We start from the raw sequence: 17,791 nt of genomic DNA, 5'->3' as shown, positions 1-17,791 counted from the left end.
TACTTTCTTTTTATAATTTTTTCTTAGTCAATATGCCATGTTATCAATTTCAAAATCTACTATATAATAAATAATAAAATATCTCCTTAATTATAACAATATATATTCTTTATACAATATAAGAGATGGGTAACACAGTTTAATCTCGAGTCAAATAGGTGTCTAATAAGAAATTTAACTACCGCTCCATTTAAGTTATGACAACAATATATTTATTTATATAACAACATTTGATAAGAACTACAAAAATCTATAACTATTACTCAAATTCCTATTGAAAACACAATTTTGTAGCCAAATACACAAACTCCTATTGGAAACTCAACTTTGTAACTAAATACTTTTTATAACATCATTATAACATGTTCATTACAACATCATTTTTAATTACATGAATACCAAGTATTTTTATTTAAAAATGTGACATCAACAAAATTGGCAAAAAAAATTAACAATGCTAACAATTGGACTTGATTTTCAAATATAAAAAGTAGGAAATAAAAGTATAGGGACTAAATTCAAAATTTTTAAGAGTATATAGACTTATGGCATATTTTAACATTTATACTACAAAATATTTATTATTAATATATTTATAATTGTAATAAATATTTATTATTAAAATATTAATATTGAATATTTTTCAATAATATATGAAGAATGTAATTTAAAATTATTATTTTTAAAATTATTATTAAAATAAAATTAAAATATTAAGTAATTTATTAAAATAATTTATTATATTAATAATTTATTATATTATTAAATATAAATAATTAAATATGTATGTTTAATAATATTGAAAATGATAATATTTTATTATTTTTAAATATTTTTAAAAAATTATTATTAATATAATAATATTATTTTACTTTAATTAATTTTTATATAAAAATAAAATCACTCACAAAAGTTTTTTTATTGGGAAGATGCTTTTAAAATAGTAAATTATTTTATAAAAAGAAAATGGTTAACTTTCGGTTAACCTGTAACAAAATACTTTAGACAAGATACTCAAATTTCTATTGGTAACCTCAATTTTCTAATCAAATATTTTGTAAAAATTCCTATTGAAAAATCTATTTTCTATTTTAATTCAATAGATTAATTAAAGTTTGAATATTTAAAATTACCAATATGTTTGAATACTTAATTGTAAAAATATATTGCAATTTTAGAATTGATACTTTTATATAAATAATAATGTATATTTTAAATAATCAATGTGATAAGTATTAAAATTTTAATATAATTAATATTAACCATATTTAATAACATAAAATAATTTTGTGGTTAAATTGTAATGTTATATATATATATATGAATAAATTTTCTTATTGAAAAAATATCGAAGTAAATAAAAATTTAATTGCAAGTCGCTTCCCATCATCTCGACTTTTGGTTAAAGAATTCGTGAAGCACGTGAAGCACCATCTCGATTCTCAAAAACAATTGCTGTAACATGCATTAATCAATTTTTGATGAAGTTGGCCGATGAACATGCTGCATACATTTTAATGGATATTTTAATAATATTCAGGTCAACTTTAATGGTTGCTCATTTAAATCAATTTCTAAACTTATTCTATCTATTCTTCTTCTTCTTCTTCTTCTTCTTCTTCTTCTTCTCTAAAGCAACTCCTCAACTCTTTCATTTCACTTTGCGCTATTCTCTTCCTTGGTCTGCATCTCACTTCCTTTTTCAAACCTTTTCTTTACTAGAAAAAAAAATGGCTTTGGTGGGTGAAGCTTTTCTCTCTGCTTCCATCGAGGTGCTGCTTGATAGGATTGTTTCTGGAGATGTTCTGAGGCTTATCAAAGGAAAGAAACTTGAACCTGTGCTGCTGAAGAAACTGAAGCCAACCTTGATGTCGGTGAAAGCAGTGTTGGATGATGCTGAAAATAAGCAGATTAACAACCCAAGTGTCAAAAGTTGGACTGATGAGCTCAAAGATGCTGTTTATGATGCCGAGGACCTCCTGGACGAGATCTCTACTGAAGCTCTTCGGAACAAGATCGAATCCGAATATCAAACCACTGCTATGAAGCAGGTTAGTAGCTTTTTCTCTTCTTTCAATCCTTTCAAAGATGGGATGCAGTCCAAGCTGGAGGAGATCCTTGGGAGACTAGACTACCTACTCAACCAAAAACAGATTCTGGGTCTGAAAGAAAACTATAAAGGAGAAAAGGCATTTCAAAGAACGCCTGCAACTTCTTTGGTGGACGAGTCTGATGTTTGTGGCAGAGATTATGAAAAAGAAGAAATAATGAAGTTGTTGGATCCTCAAAATCTGTCTGAAAATCAGATAGATGTGATTCCCATTGTGGGTATGGGCGGGCTTGGCAAAACCACCTTTGCCCAATTGATCTACAACGACCCCAGGGTAGATAAATGGTTTGACCGCAAAGCATGGGTGTGTGTTTCAGAGGAATTTGATGCTTTCAAGGTAACCAAAACCATTCTTGAAGAGATCAAATGTAGCAGTGATGGAAGTGAGAGCTTAAATCAGCTTCAACGTAAACTCAAAAAGCAGTTGTCGGGAAAGAAATATCTAATCATTTTGGATGATGTTTGGAACAAGAATTATTTTCATTGGAAAGAGCTTGCAAGTCCCTTCACTTCTGGGGCCAAGAATAGCAAGATTATTGTAACAACACGTGATGAAAATGTTGCAGCAATCATGAGGAACGTTCCAACTTATCATTTAGATGTGTTATCAGATGATGATTGTTGGAAGTTATTTGCAAAGCATGCATTTGATGGTTCAAGCCCCGCCAAGCATCCAGATCTGATGGCAATCGGGGAAGCAATTGTTAAAAGATGTGGCGGTCTCCCTTTGGCTGCAAAAGCTCTTGGAGGTCTTCTGCGTTGCAAACCAGATGCTGATGAGTGGAACAAAATTTTACATAGCAATTTTTGGGACATTCCAAATGATGCAACTAATATTCTTCCAGCGTTAACATTGAGTTACCATTATCTTCCTTCCCATTTAAAGCGATGTTTTGCTTATTGTTCAATTTTCCCTAAAGATTACGAATTTGAAAAGGAAGAACCTATTCAATTATGGATGGCTGAAGGTCTTTTAGAGCATTCCAAAGACAATGGAGATCTGGAAGAACGGGGTAACGAGTACTTCAAAGATTTGAGATTGAGGTCATTTTTTCAACAATCCAAAGGAAAGAAATCTTGTTTTGTCATGCATGATCTAATTAGTGACTTGGCTAAATTTGTCACCGGAGAATCCTTCTGCAGATTGGAAGGGAGTGGTGGTTCTTGTGTAATAACTGAAAAGACTCGTCATATGTCCAATGTCCAAGAACTATATGATGTGCGACAAAAATATCAGAGTTTAGCGAAAGCAAAGGGTTTGCGTACTTTCTTAAATACAAAGTCATGCTGGTGGCCATTATATGTCAGCGATGTGCTAATGCATGATTTGATGGTGAAATCAAGCTTACGAGTGCTTTCATTGGCTGGGTATAGAAATATCAACAAATTGCCCGAAGATATTGGTAATTTGAAGCATCTACGAAATTTGAATCTCTCAAGAACTTCAATAAAAAGGTTGCCAAACTCTTTGTGTACATTGTCTAATTTGCAAGCATTAAAATTACGTGGATGTTATTACCTTTATGAGTTGCCGAGAGACATGGAGAGATTGATAAACATGCTATATCTTGATATCAAGGGAACAAAGTTAACAAGGATGCCAGAAGGAATGGGTAGGTTGAAAGATCTTCAAATAGTAACAGATTTTGTTTTAGGCTGTCAAACTGGATCAAGAATTAATGAGTTGGGAAAGCTCAAGCATCTACGTGGAAGACTTTCCATTTCAGGACTAAAAAATGTTGCAAGTGCCATAGATGCCAAAGATGCCAATTTGAAGGATAAGGTGAATCTTAAAGAGTTGGAGTTGATATGGGGTGAAGATAATGATATTGATGGTGATTCAAGGCATGATAGAGAAGTACTTGAACAATTAAAGCCTCATACAAAATTGGAGCATCTTGTTATTAGGAGTTATAAAGACATAATATTTTCGGAATGGGTGGGGCATTCTTCCTTCTCAAATATAGTATCTTTGGGGTTACATGATTGTAAATTTTGCATATCCTTACCGCCGCTTGGCCAATTATCATCTTTGAAATCTCTTTCCATTTCCGGGTTGAGTGGAGTGATCATAGTTGGTGATGAGTTCTACGGGTATGGGCAAGCTTCGACTAAATCATTTGTATCCCTTGAAATGCTACGCTTTGAGAATATGAAAGAGTGGGAGGAATGGTGTTGTTGGAGTGATGAAGCTTTCCCTCTTCTACAAGAGCTGTGCATTAGAGATTGTCCAAAACTAACTAAGACTCTTCCCAAACGCCTCACTTGTTTAAAGAAACTGAAGATTGTAGATTGTGAGAAGCTGGGAGGCTTGCTTCCAACGGCACCAAGCATTTTGGAACTTGTGTTACTGAAATGCAAAGCATTGCAGTTAGAGCCATTGGCTTGTGGGCTTCGGGAGTTGGACATTCGAGATTCGAATATGGATGATTCCGTATTGGAACAAATGTTGCAACGATGCACGCTTATTGAAAACTTAAGTTTGTGGCGTTGTTCAGAAATTAGATCCCTTCCTGAAGTTAGGGTGCCCATCACGCTGAAGCGATTTAGAATCGATTCATGTGAAAACTTGGATTATTCCAATATCTTCTTGTATACATCCCTTGAATCCTTGCTCATAGAGAGTCGTAAATGTCATGGACTGGAATCTTTCCCATTAGGATCGCTTCCTATGGTAAAGCATGTTAATATTGAGGGATGTGAAGACTTGAAGTTTATTAGTGCTGCTTCAGAGGGCTCTCACCACCAGCATCTCAATTATTTGGATATACGGTTTTGCCAAAATTTGATATCTTTTCAAATTGAAGATGGATTAGCTGTCACCAATTTGACCCAACTTGTGCTTTTCAGTTGCAGAAGTTTAAAATCATTGCCAGAGCAAATGCACTCCGTTTTTCCATCCCTTGAGGATTTAGCAATAACTGATTGTCCAGAAATAGAGAGGGTTTCAAACGAGGGTTTGCCCTCCAAATTAAAAAAATTTACAATATCAAGGAGTGATAAATTAATTGAGAGCTTGATTAGGAAAAGGGAATGGAGTTTGCATAAACTCCCTTCTCTTACATCTTTCTATATCTCACATTCGGAAGCAGAGATGGAGTGTTTTCCAGATGAGCATCTGCTTCCCTCTTCTCTTACATCTATCGAGATCTCCGATCTTCGAAATCTAAAGAGTTTGGAGTATAAGGGGTTTCAACACCTCACCTCTCTTTGCAAATTGTCTATCTTCAGCTGTCCCAACCTCCAAACCATGCCGCCAAACATGTTCCCTTCCTCTCTTTCTTGTTTGTTTATCTTCAATTGTCCCAAGCTCCAATCCATGCCGCCAAACATGCTCCCTCCCTCTCTTTCTCGTTTGTTCATTCGAGAATGTCCTTTGCTGAAGGAACATTTTGAAAAGGATAAAGGTAAATATTGGCCCAACATTTCCCACATCCCTGTCATCCAACTTGATGAACAAGTCATCATATAGGAGGGGCAGTGACTGAGAAAACAAACGTTCTGACGCAGGTATTCCCATTCATTTTTTACTTTCATGGCAAATGTATTTTTGCTTCTTTTTTTTTTTTTTAAATAGAATTAGATCTGCAAAATATGTTTAACTTATGGAAACTTGTTTTAATAGTATAGCATCATCCTGCTTCTATCTGGTTACAAGTTGTAGTTGATGCATGATTGTCATCCAAATGAAGGTTTTTTCTTTGGACTTTAATTCGATCATCTTACATTATTGCTGGTTATTTATGTTGGTCGAAACTTTGGATTGAGAAGGCAACATGGAAATTAAGGATGTGAGCTGTTGCCATCAATAAGACGTGGGACTTGGTTGATTTTTTTGAATATCAATGGCAGATTTAGTTCATGCAGAACCTCATGGTTCAACCCTGAATCATATGCTGAACAATTTTGAAGGATGATCTTAAGGTAACCAACTCTTCACATTATCCTCTACTTCATGTGAATTTTGATATTTAGTATGTTTTTCTTGTGAATTTAAAGGATAATAGAAAGGTTGACTTCTGCAATTTTCCTTTTTAGGTTGGAAGAGAATGAATAACTTTATCACATAGGTAATTTCTCTTTTAAATGCTTACATGACCGTAATACCTATATTGGTGTGAATACAGGAATGCTTCTGACACAGGTATGCTCAAATTTTCTCTTAGATTTTCATGTATTGCGAGAATCCTAGGAGGATCATATTCTCATACACTTATTTGGATATACATCAGATGTTGGACACAGATACTTTAAAGGAAAATGATGAATTGAAGTAATGTAGATTTGAGGTATGCCATGCTTGCTGTTACTTGCAAGACTTGATTGCAGATTTGAGTGCATTATTGAAACTAACGTAGAAGGTTGGTTTTTTAAAGATTATCCACCATGAAAATTTCAACCGGTATTCCACTGGCATCAGCAAGAGGTTGAATGTGTCTGTAACAAGTTGGTCGAAATTTTGGATTGTGAAAGCAAGATGGAGGATGATCCTACATTCTTCATACATTTGAACAACAATTTCGTTTTCGTTGGAACAATCAGAGGTCAATAACAACCGCCATGTAAGGCCATGCAGAAATTGAAACTGAAATGCTGATGTGATTGAATACAAATGTGGGTTATTGTTGCATACAAAAGTTTAGTTACAATTTCAATCCCTTCCCTATTTAATAGTTAATTTCTTGGAAACTTTTGCCTAAATTCGTCTCCATAAATTACTGTACTTGGTTGGAGCTTTTAATAACATATGAAATTACAACATAGTGAAATGTGAGTTTCGGAGGTGGATTTGTATGTATATGAATATTTTCAAGTTTTTTTCTTTCATTTATTTGAAGCATTTTGGAGGGTCATTAGATATACAGACTTTTATAATGAGTTCTTTAATTTTATTTTAATTTTTCAACTAAACTAATTACAAGTTAAAAGACTTAAATATATATATATATTCTATCATTTTCTTAAAAAACACAATCGTCTATTTGATAACTCTAAAAATATTAAATAAATATAAAAATTAAATGAAAGAAAATTGAGAGAGCGTCAAGTACATTGTTATATTATATATATATATATATATATATATATATGCACTAATTTTCTTTTTTTTCACAATGCACAAGTTATTTTGACCCATTTACCTAAAAAGTCCCATTTCCAAACAAAATTATCGAAATGGGCCAATTAAAACATTATTTACGAAAAAAGGCCAGTTTTGTCAAAACGCGCCTACGTGGCCACGTTTAAGGAGAAAATTTATAGCAAAGCGTGCCCCTAAGGAGCACTTTATGCCACGTCAGCAAATCGCGCCTACGTGGATGCTGGATGCTTTTTGCTGACGTGGCACAAAGCACTTCCCCAGGGGCGCGCTTTGCTGGCACCAACGGCTATTTTTTTTAACGTTTTTTTACCGTTGGGGGGTCTAACAGTAAAAAAAAAGTATAAATACCCCCTTCTTGTATTTCACACTTAATTTCTTCAAAATTTAGCCAAAAATCTCTACAATTTCTCCCTAAAGCTCTCAAATTTCTCATTAAATTTCTCAACGTTCTTTATAATTAGTTATTTACTTTATTTTTTTCTAAATTAATATTATTTTTTTATAATTTCAAAAATATTTGATCGTGATAGCAATGGCCAGGGAATTAATTCATCTCGATCATAAACATATCTCCGTCGAACAAATGAAAATGGTAACGGTTTATTTTAAATTTTGAATATTATTTAATTTTTTTCATTTATGTTATTTTAATTAATTTGTATTTTATAATTTTTATAACAGTCTGTAGATCTGGTGTTACAATGTTATATTCGTAACATGTCTGGTCCGCCATCACCGTTGATAGAAAATTACTTGAGGGAAGCGGGTTTTTGGCAAGCAGCCACTATAGGTCGGAGGTGCAAGTTGGACACGAAATCATCAGCGCATTAATAGAGAGGTGGAGATCGGAGATGCACACATTTCATCTTCCATGCGGAGAGTGTACTATCACTTTGGAGGACATCCAGTTACAATTAGGATTGCCGGTGGATGGGACCGCACTCATCGGGTCTGTTCAATTTGCTGATTGGGGAGCCATATGCTACGATCTTTTGGGTGCGATTTCGGATAATTTTTTCAGAGGTCGGACCGAGATAGATTGGTTACGAAACACATTTCTGGAGTCGGGGAATGATTCGACTAAATTAGAAAGAATACGATATGCTCGGGCATACATCCTTGAGATGATTTGAGGTTATCTGATGCCGGACTTGTCACGAAACCTCGTATATATGAGGTGGCTGCTGAAACTCATTGATTTTAGAGCAGTTGGAGAACTTTGTTAGGGGTCTGTAGTATTGGCAACATTGTATCGGGAGATGTGCGGGGCAACGCCACCAAATAAGTTAAAATTGAAGGTTGCCTATCACCACTACAATCATGGGCCCGTTTCACTTTCTATTTTTACGTTCTCGAGTGAACCACCCATATACATTCTCACTCATAACGAGGTAAAATTTTTATTTAATTTTACAATTATTCCATAGATTTAAAATAAAATTGTATGCTAAAATTTATTTAATTAGGTGGAACCATCTGGCGAGTTATGATGGAATACCTACCGCTCTTGAAGATATACGACTTCTATTAGACCAACGGTCGAAAGCACAAGTAAGTATTGAATAATATATATATACATAAAATAGTTGTTTCATATTTAGTATTTAGTGTTATTAATATAACTAATAACTAATATTTTTATACCGTTCATATAGTTTCAATGGACACCATACGAGCATCCGGCAATAAGGGCAGTAATTCCAAAAGAATTCTTTCAAAATCCAAACATTTGGCATGTTAAGGTCTCATTGGTCAACTATTCTATTGTCAAGATGCACCAGATGTAACATCCCGAAATAGGGCCTAAACGGAACAGTGGTTGCGAAACCACAAATCCGAGGTAGAATGTAACGGCCTAATTTTCAGTGGTATCAAAAATGGTGATTTGAGATCACTAAATCGGACAAATAAGATTGAACAAGATAGTAACTTAATATTTATGAGTCAAGTAAGAATTTAGAAGAATTTGTGAAATGGTGAAATTAGTGAATTAAAATAATTTATTAGGTCAGACGGGTCAAAAACGAGGTATCGAGACCTCGAATTTAAAAATTGAGCTATAAATATTTTTATAAATATTTATGAAGTGTCATTGAGTTAGTATTAAAATTTCGTTAGAAAATTTTGATGTTTGGATAGCTAATTAATTAAAAAGGACTAAACTGAAAATAGCTCAAAATTTGTTAAATTGTGAGTAAATAGCTTAAGTATTTAAAAAGATGGATTTAAAGAGCAATTAGACCCAAAGGTTAATGGCTGGACGGTTTGGGTATGAAATAAGCAAGAAAACAATGTGAACAAGGGACAAAATTGGAATTAGCATAAAAGTTAATAGTTAAAAAATGATGTAATTGAAAATCTAGACATTTCTTCATCTTTCTCAGCCGTAAACGCCGTAGCAGGTCTCCTATGCTGGTTTTTCATATTTTTGCACCATGTAAGTTCAATTTTTACTATTTCTTAGTAATTTTATGTTTTTGTGACTTTTACAATTAGGTCCAATCATCTAATTCATTAGTTTTTGATTTGGTGGGTGAAATTGGAAGTTACCTTCGCTGAGTAAGGGTAGTTTATGATGAATTATTATGAAATTGAAGTTCTAATTTCATATTAAGGTTGTTTTATTAAGTCATTTTGATAGAAAATGGTATTTAGGACCTAATTGTGAGCAAAATTGTGAATTAGATGTTGGTGTTGAAATTCAGAATATCAAAGGCTGTGAAATAGTTTATAATGATAAAATAAAAGTGTTAATTTAGAAAAATTAGTTCAATTGATGGGTGAATTGAGCAGGACTAAATTGTAAAAGCTGTAAATTTTGGGGTAAAAGTGCAATTTCGAATTTTGAACAGCATAAATTGTGAAGTGAAATAGAAATCAAATAAATGCTAATGAGTAGAAATATTTTATATTATAGATCAAGAATCCAAAGAAGAACGAGGAAAAGAAAAGTAAAGGACTAAATTGTAAGGTTTAGTCACATTTTGTATCAAGGTAAGTTTACAGTAAATAAATGCAATATTATTTTATTTTACATTATTATTGTCAATTTCCAGCATTTATATATTATGTTATGAAAATATTTAAAGTCGAATTTAAGGTGAAGTGACAGAGAAAAGTGTTAGAAAGCCCGGTTGAACCCTAGGAATGTTAGGATATTAGGGTTGACAGACGTAATGAAATGAGCCATGTAAGTCCATATTAGAAATATGGCTTTGGAGACAGATTGAGCCATGTAAGTCCATATTATATATGGCATTAGAGACAGAATAATTCATGTAAGTCCATGTCAAAGACATGGCATTGGCGAGATATTGATAGACAGAAGCGACCCTAGTATCCTTAGTATTCCGAGTGGTTCAACGGGTCAGGATACGAGTTAAATTACATTGAATTAACAGCAAAGGAAAAGTAGATTATACTTATGAAAAGGAAAGGTCGTAAGAAAGAAGGTAAGGGAATAAAGAAGAAGATAGAAATTGAGAAGTAAAGAAATTTATGATGTTAGATGATATTATGCATAATTATCCATTATGTTGAATGTTGTGATTTATTTGCTTGTAAGCTTACTAAGCCTAGTGCTTAATCTCTTTATTTTCTTCTTCTTATAGTACTTATCTAGTCACTCGGGATCGAAGGAAATGTCGGAGGCCGATCACACTATCAAAGAAATAACTCGGTATAACTAGACGCTTTGTTTTGGGTATGGCATGTATAGAAACTTAGCTACTTTTGGTATAATATGAATAATGAATGATGTGTAAATACTTGCTAGTGATTAGCTAAGAAAATAGATGATGATATACATGTTTATTAATATGTATGATTGAATGATGATTATCACATGAAAATTATGAAAATGTGAAAGTAACCTAAAAATGATTCAAGTAATGTAAATGATGTAACTTTGAAAAATCACTAAAATTGTAGAAACATAGTTTGAAGATTATATATGAAATTAAATCTTATTATGTATATTTTCTTATGGAATAAGCAAAACAGTAAAAGTATTATATTTTATGATATATCTGAGTTTTAGTGAAACAGGTCGAGCGATTTCTGGATCCCCTGTTTCAACTTTGAAATTCACCATAAATTGTACAAAACTAATTAGAAGGTATAATTTATATGGTTAGAATGCTTGTTGAATCTAGTTTTGAGAGAAACAAACGACTTAGTCATATGAATTTTTATAGGAAGAAAAATGGTTCGTAGTAAGAAGAGGTCAGTGCAGTCAAGTTTTGAAACAGGGAAACTTTAACTAATAAACTGTACTAATTGGCTAAGTCAAAATTCTAGAAAAAATTAGTAGATATATATATGAGTCTAGTTTCATGAAAAATTTACGGATCTTAATTTCGAGTTTTGAAACTCGAGAAATGAATTTTTAAGTAACCATGACGCAGAAAAATAGTTTATTCTGAAAATTAAAATAAGTGATTTAGAGTTGTTTAAAAGGTAAGATAAGTTTAGTAACACCTCAAGCTTGACTCCGGTGATGGTTTCGGGCGTGGGGGTGTTACATTTATTGGTATCAGAGCAAGTTTAGTTGGTTCTCGGAACAGCTAGTGTGAGAAAAAGTCTAACTATACATGTCATACTTGTATTTTGATAGTGTGACGACTCCTGACGATTTTTAAATATTTTGTTTTATTGTAATGGATCCCGAGTGAGCTGGTGATGATGATGTAGAAAGTAATGCACCTGCTCCCGTAGAAGGGGTAGCGCCATCTGAGAATAGGCCAGTAACAGTTAATCAGGGAGGAGTGACTCGAGAAGCTCTCTTCCAAGCTTTGAATGATTTGTTTGCCGAGTTCGTTCGTATGAATCCGGCAGTTAGGCCTCCACCCCCTCATGATTCTCAGGCTACCCGTGTAGCTCAAGCTCCCCCAATCACAGGTACAGTGATAAGAGAAAAGCCACCAGTTGATAGAATCAGGAAACAAGGGGCAGAAGAGTTCCAAGCAACAAAAGATGATGATGCAGAAAGAGCAGAATTTTGGTTAGAAAATACTATCAGAGTCTTTGATGAGTTATCTTGTACACCCGAGGAATGTATGGAATGTGTAGTATCACTTCTTAGAGACTCACCTACTACTGGTGGAAGACACTTGTATCGCTTGTACCAAAGGAGAGGGTCACTTGGGATTTCTTTCAGAGGAATTTCGTAAAAGTACATCACGAGGTTTATTGACCGAAAGAGAAAGGAATTCTGGAATTGAAACAAGGTAATATGACGGATCGATGAGATTCGCTTAAATTATCGGCAACTTAACAAGGTAACAAGAAAGAACAAGTATCCATTGCCTAGAATTGATGATCTGTTTGATCAATTGAAGGAGCTACTGTGTTTTCAAGATAGATTTGAGATCCGGATATTATCGGTTGAGTTAAAGAGTCGATGTCTTGAAGATCGCTTTCCGGACTAGGTATAGTCATTATGAGTTCCTTGTGATGCTATTTGACTTGACTAATGCTCCTGCCATTTTCATGGACTTAATGAACCGAATTTTCGACCGCACTTGGATAAGTTTGTAGTTTTGTTTATTGATGATATCTTGATTTATTCTCATGATGAGACCGAGCATGCGAGCATTTGAGAACGCTTTACGATTCAAAGATAATCGGTTGTATGTCAAGTTCAGCAAAAGTGAGTTCTGTTACGAAAGTTGGTTTTCTTGGACATATTGTTTCGTGAAGGTATTAAGGTTGATCCGAGCAAGATTTCAGCCATTGTTGATTGGAAGCCTCCTAGAAATGTATCAAAAGTTAGAAGTTTTCTTGGTCTTGCCGGATATTATAGGCGATTTGTAGAGGATTTTCCATGATAGCTACCCACCGACAAGATTGCTGTGAAAGGATGTCAAGTTTGAATGGATCGAGAAGTGTCAACGAGTTTTGACAAGTTAAAAGCATTGTTGACTAAAGCTCCTGCTTTAGTGCAACTAGAACCGTAAAGGAGTTTGTGATTTATGATGATGCGTCCATGAATGGACTTGGTTGTGTACTTATGCAGGAAGGAAGGTAATTGCTTATGCCTCTAGACAACTAAAGCCACATGAGAAGAACTATCCGACACATGATTTAGAGCTAGCTGCCTTTGTTTTTACGCTGAAGATTTGGAGACATCATTTGTACGGTGAGAAGTGCCACATATTCACTGATCACAAAAGTTTGAAATATTTGATGACTCAAAAAGATTTGAATTTGAGGCAAAGAAGATGGTTAGAGTTGATTAAAGATTATGAGCTAGTGATCGATTATCACCCAGGTAAGGCAAACGTTGTTGCTGATGCTTTGAGTAGGAAATCTTTATTTGCATTAAGAGCTTTGAACACTAGTCTAGCCTTATCAGATGATGGTTTTATCTTAGCTGAGTTGAGAGCTAAACCGATGTTTCTTGAAGAAATTTGTGAAGCTAAAAAAATGACAAAGTGAGTTGTTAACCAAAAGAGATCAAGCTTGAGTCGGATGTAGAGTCAGATTTTCAGATCAGTTCTGACGGTTGTTTGATGTTCCGAGACAGGGTATGCATACCGAAGAATGATGAGCTTATTCGAAAGATTTTACAGGAAGCACATAGTAGTTCTTTGTCTATTCATCCAGGTAGTATAAAGATGTATAATGATTTAAAAAAAAAATGTACTGGTGGGTAGGAATGAAAAGGGACATTTCAGAGTTTGTTTTTAGATGTTTGATCTGTCAGCAGGTAAAGGCCGAACATCAGGTACCTTCAGGTTTATTGCAGCCTGTGCTAGTCCCTGAGTGGAAATGGGATCGAGTTACTATGGATTTTGTGACAGGATTGCCGTTTACACCGAGAAAGAAAGATGCAGTATAGGTTGTGATTGATAAGTTAACGAAGTCGGCTCATTTTATCCCATTCAGATGGATTATTCACTTGACAAGTTGGCCGAGTTGTATATGTCGAAATAGTCAAACTACACAGGGTACCATTATCGATCATTTTAGACAGAGATCCAAGATTTACTTCACGGTTTTGGAAGAAATTACAGAAGGCTTTGGGCACAAAGTTGAGTTTTAGTACAGCTTTCCACCCTCAAACCGACGGTTAGTCAGAGAGAGTTATTCAGGTACTTGAAGATATGCTTAGATGTTGTGTACTGGAATTTCAAGGCAGTTGGGAAAAATATTTACCATTAGTAGAGTTTGCCTACAATAATAGTTATCAGTCGAGTTTGAAGATGGCACCTTATGAAGCTTTGTATGGACGTAAATGTCACACACCTTTATATTGGACAGAGCTTAAAGAAAGCCGGATTTACGAGGTTGATCTAGTTAAAGAAATGAAGAAAAGTGAAAGTTATCATAAATTGTTTAAAAGCGACTTCAGACGTGCGTAAGTCATATGCGATTTAAAAGAAAAGAGATCGAATATCAAGTTGGTGACAAAGTTTTTTTGAAAGTATCCCCGTGGAAGAAAGTTCTCAGATTTGGCAAGAAAGGCAAACTAAGTCCATGTTTTATTGGACCATTTGAAGTGATTGAGAGAGTCGGACCATTAGCATATTGGTTAGCTTTCCCGATTGAGTTAGAGAAGATTCAAAATGTATTTCATGTGTCTATGCTACGTCGTTATCATTCAGATCCGTCACATGTGATTTCTTAGACAAAGGTTGAGATTCAACCAGACATGACTTACTATGAAGAACCGGTAAAGATTCTAGCTCGAGAGGTAAAGCAATCAAGGAACAAAAGTATTGCACTTGTGAAAATACTATGGAATAGACATGGGGTAGACGAGGCTACATGGGAACCCAAGAGGCTATACAAAATGATACCAAAATCTCTTCACAGTAAGATTTTGGACGAAAATCCCTAAAGGGGAGAAATGTAACATCCCGAAATAGGGCCTAAACGAACAAAGGTTGCGAAACCACAAATCCGAGGTAGAATGTAACGCCTAATTTTCAAGCAGTGTCAAAATGGTGATTTGAGATCACTAAATCGGACAAATAAGATTGAACAAGATAGTAACTTAATATTTATGAGTCAAGTAAGAATTTAGAAGAATTTGTGAAATGGTGAAATTAGTGAATTAAAATAATTTATTAGGTCGACGGGTCAAAAACGAGGTATCGAGACCTCGAATTTAAAATCGAGCTATAAATATTTTTATAAATATTTATGAAGTGTCATTGAGTTAGTATTAAAGTTTCAGTTAGAAAATTTTGATGTTTGGATAGCTAATTAATTAAAAGGACTAAATCGAAAATAGCTCAAAATTTGTTAAATTGTGAGTAAATAGCTTAAGTATTTAAAAGATGGATTTAAAGAGCAATTAGACCCAAAGGTTAATGGCTGGACGGTTTGGGTATGAAATAAGCAAGAAAACAATGTGAACAAGGGACAAAATTGGAATTAGCATAAAAGTTAATAGTTAAAAAATGATGTAATTGAAAATCTAGACATTTCTTCATCTTTCTCAGCCGAAACGCCGTAGCAGGTCTCCTATGCTGGTTTTTCATATTTTTGCACCATGTAAGTTCAATTTTTACTATTTCTTAGTAATTTTATATTTTTGTGACTTTTACAATTAGGTCCAATCATCTAATTCATTAGTTTTTGATTTGGTGGGTGAAATTGGAAGTTACCTTGGCTGAGTAAGGGTAGTTTATGATGAATTATTATGAAATTGAAGTTCTAATTTCATATTAAGGTTGTTTTATTAAGTCATTTTGATAGAAAATGGTATTTAGGACCTAATTGTGAGCAAAATTGTGAATTAGATGTTGGTGTTGAAATTCAGAATATCAAAGGCTGTGAAATAGTTTATAATGATAAAATAAAAGTGTTAATTTAGAAAAAATTAGTTCAATTGATGGGTGAATTGAGCAGGGACTAAATTGTAAAAACTGTAAATTTTGGGGTAAAAGTGTAATTTCGAATTTTGAACAGTATAAATTGTGAAGTGAAATAGAAATCAAATAAATGCTAATGAGTAGAAATATTTTATATTATAGATCAAGAATCCAAAGAAGAACGAGGAAAAGAAAAAGTAAAGGACTAAATTGTAAGGTTTAGTCACATTTTGTATCAAGGTAAGTTTACAGTAAATAAATGCAATATTCTTTTATTTTACATTATTATTGTCAATTTCAGCATTTATATATTATGTTATGAAAATATTTAAAGTCGAATTTAAGGTGAAGTGACAGAGAAAGTGTTAGAAAGCCCGGTTGAACCCTAGGAATGTTAGGATATTAGGGTTGACAGACAGTAACAAAATGAGCCATGTAAGTCCATATTAGAAATATGGCTTTGAAGACAGGATTGAGCCATGTAAGTCCATATTATATATGGCATTGGAGACAGAATAATTCATGTAAGTCCATGTCAAAGACATGGCATTGGCGAGATATTGATAGACAGAACGACCCTAGTATCCTTAGTATTCCGAGTGGTTCAACGGGTCAGGATACGAGTTAAATTACAGTGAATTAACAGCAAAGGAAAAGTAGATTATACTTATGAAAAGGAAAGGTCGTAAGAAAGAAGGTAAGGGAATAAAGAAGAAGATAGAAATTGAGAAGTAAAGAAATTTATGATGTTAGATGATATTATGCATAATTATCCATTATGTTGAATGTTGTGATTTATTTGCTTGTAAGCTTACTAAGCCTAGTGCTTAATCTCTTTATTTTCTTCTTCTTATAGTACTTATCTAGTCACTCGGGATCGAAGGAAATGTCGGAGGCCGATCACGCTATCAAAGAAATAACTCGGTATAACTAGACGTTTTGTTTTGGGTATGGCATGTATAGAAACTTAGCTACTTTTGGTATAATATGAATAATGAATGATGTGTAAATACTTGCTAGTGATTAGCTAAGAAAATAGCTGATGATATACATGTTTATTAATATGTATGATTGAATGATGATTATCACATGAAAATTATGAAAATGTGAAAGTAACCTAAAACATATTCAAGTAATGAAATGATGTAACTTTGAAAAATCACTAAAATTGTAGAAACATAGTTTAAAGATGAATAATATATGAAATTAAAGCTTATTATGTATATTTTCTTATGGAATAAGCAAAACAGGTAAAAGTATTATATTTTATGATATATCTGAGTTTTAGTGAAATAGGGTTAGAGCGATTTCTGGATCCCCTATTTCAACTTTGGAAATTCACCATAAATTGTACAAAACTAATTAGAAGGTATAATTTATATGGTTAGAATGATTGTTGAATCTAGTTTTGATAGAAACAAACGACTTAGTCATATGAATTTTTTACAGGAAGAAAAATGGTTCGTAGTAAGAAGAGGTCAGTGCAGTCGAGTTTTGAAACAGGGGAAACTTTAACTAATAAACTGTACTAATTGGCTAAGTCAAAAATTCTAGAAAAAAATTAGTAGATATATATATGAGTCTAGTTTCATGAAAAATTTACGGATCTTAATTTCGAGTTTTGAAACTCGAGAAATGAATTTTTAAGTAACCATGACGCAGAAAAACAGTTTATTCCGAAAATTAAAATAAGTGATTTAGAGTTGTTTAAAAGGTAAGATAAGTTTAGTAACACCTCAAGCTTGACTCCGGTGATGG

The 17,791-nt window shown here is 33.4% G+C and overlaps 1 protein-coding gene across 1 annotated transcript; it reads left to right on the top strand.

Moving 5' to 3' along the window:
• The first annotated feature begins 1,349 nt into the window (after positions 1-1,349).
• On the top strand, positions 1,350-6,871 carry LOC108450114 (putative disease resistance RPP13-like protein 1). The gene is made up of 5 exons (XM_017747592.2): positions 1,350-5,620; positions 5,882-6,034; positions 6,149-6,254; positions 6,343-6,399; positions 6,487-6,871. The coding sequence occupies exon 1, from the start codon at positions 1,482-1,484 to the stop codon at positions 5,580-5,582; it is 4,101 nt and encodes a 1,366-aa protein (XP_017603081.2). The 5' UTR covers positions 1,350-1,481; the 3' UTR covers positions 5,583-5,620; positions 5,882-6,034; positions 6,149-6,254; positions 6,343-6,399; positions 6,487-6,871.
• The last annotated feature ends 10,920 nt before the right edge of the window (positions 6,872-17,791 follow it).

Source organism: Gossypium arboreum, chromosome 5 (assembly GCF_025698485.1).
Source record: "Gossypium arboreum isolate Shixiya-1 chromosome 5, ASM2569848v2, whole genome shotgun sequence".
Classification (NCBI taxonomy): Eukaryota; Viridiplantae; Streptophyta; class Magnoliopsida; order Malvales; family Malvaceae; genus Gossypium; species Gossypium arboreum.
The sequence above is the reverse complement of the archived record's forward strand: the minus strand, read 5'-3'. Positions and strand labels throughout refer to the sequence as shown.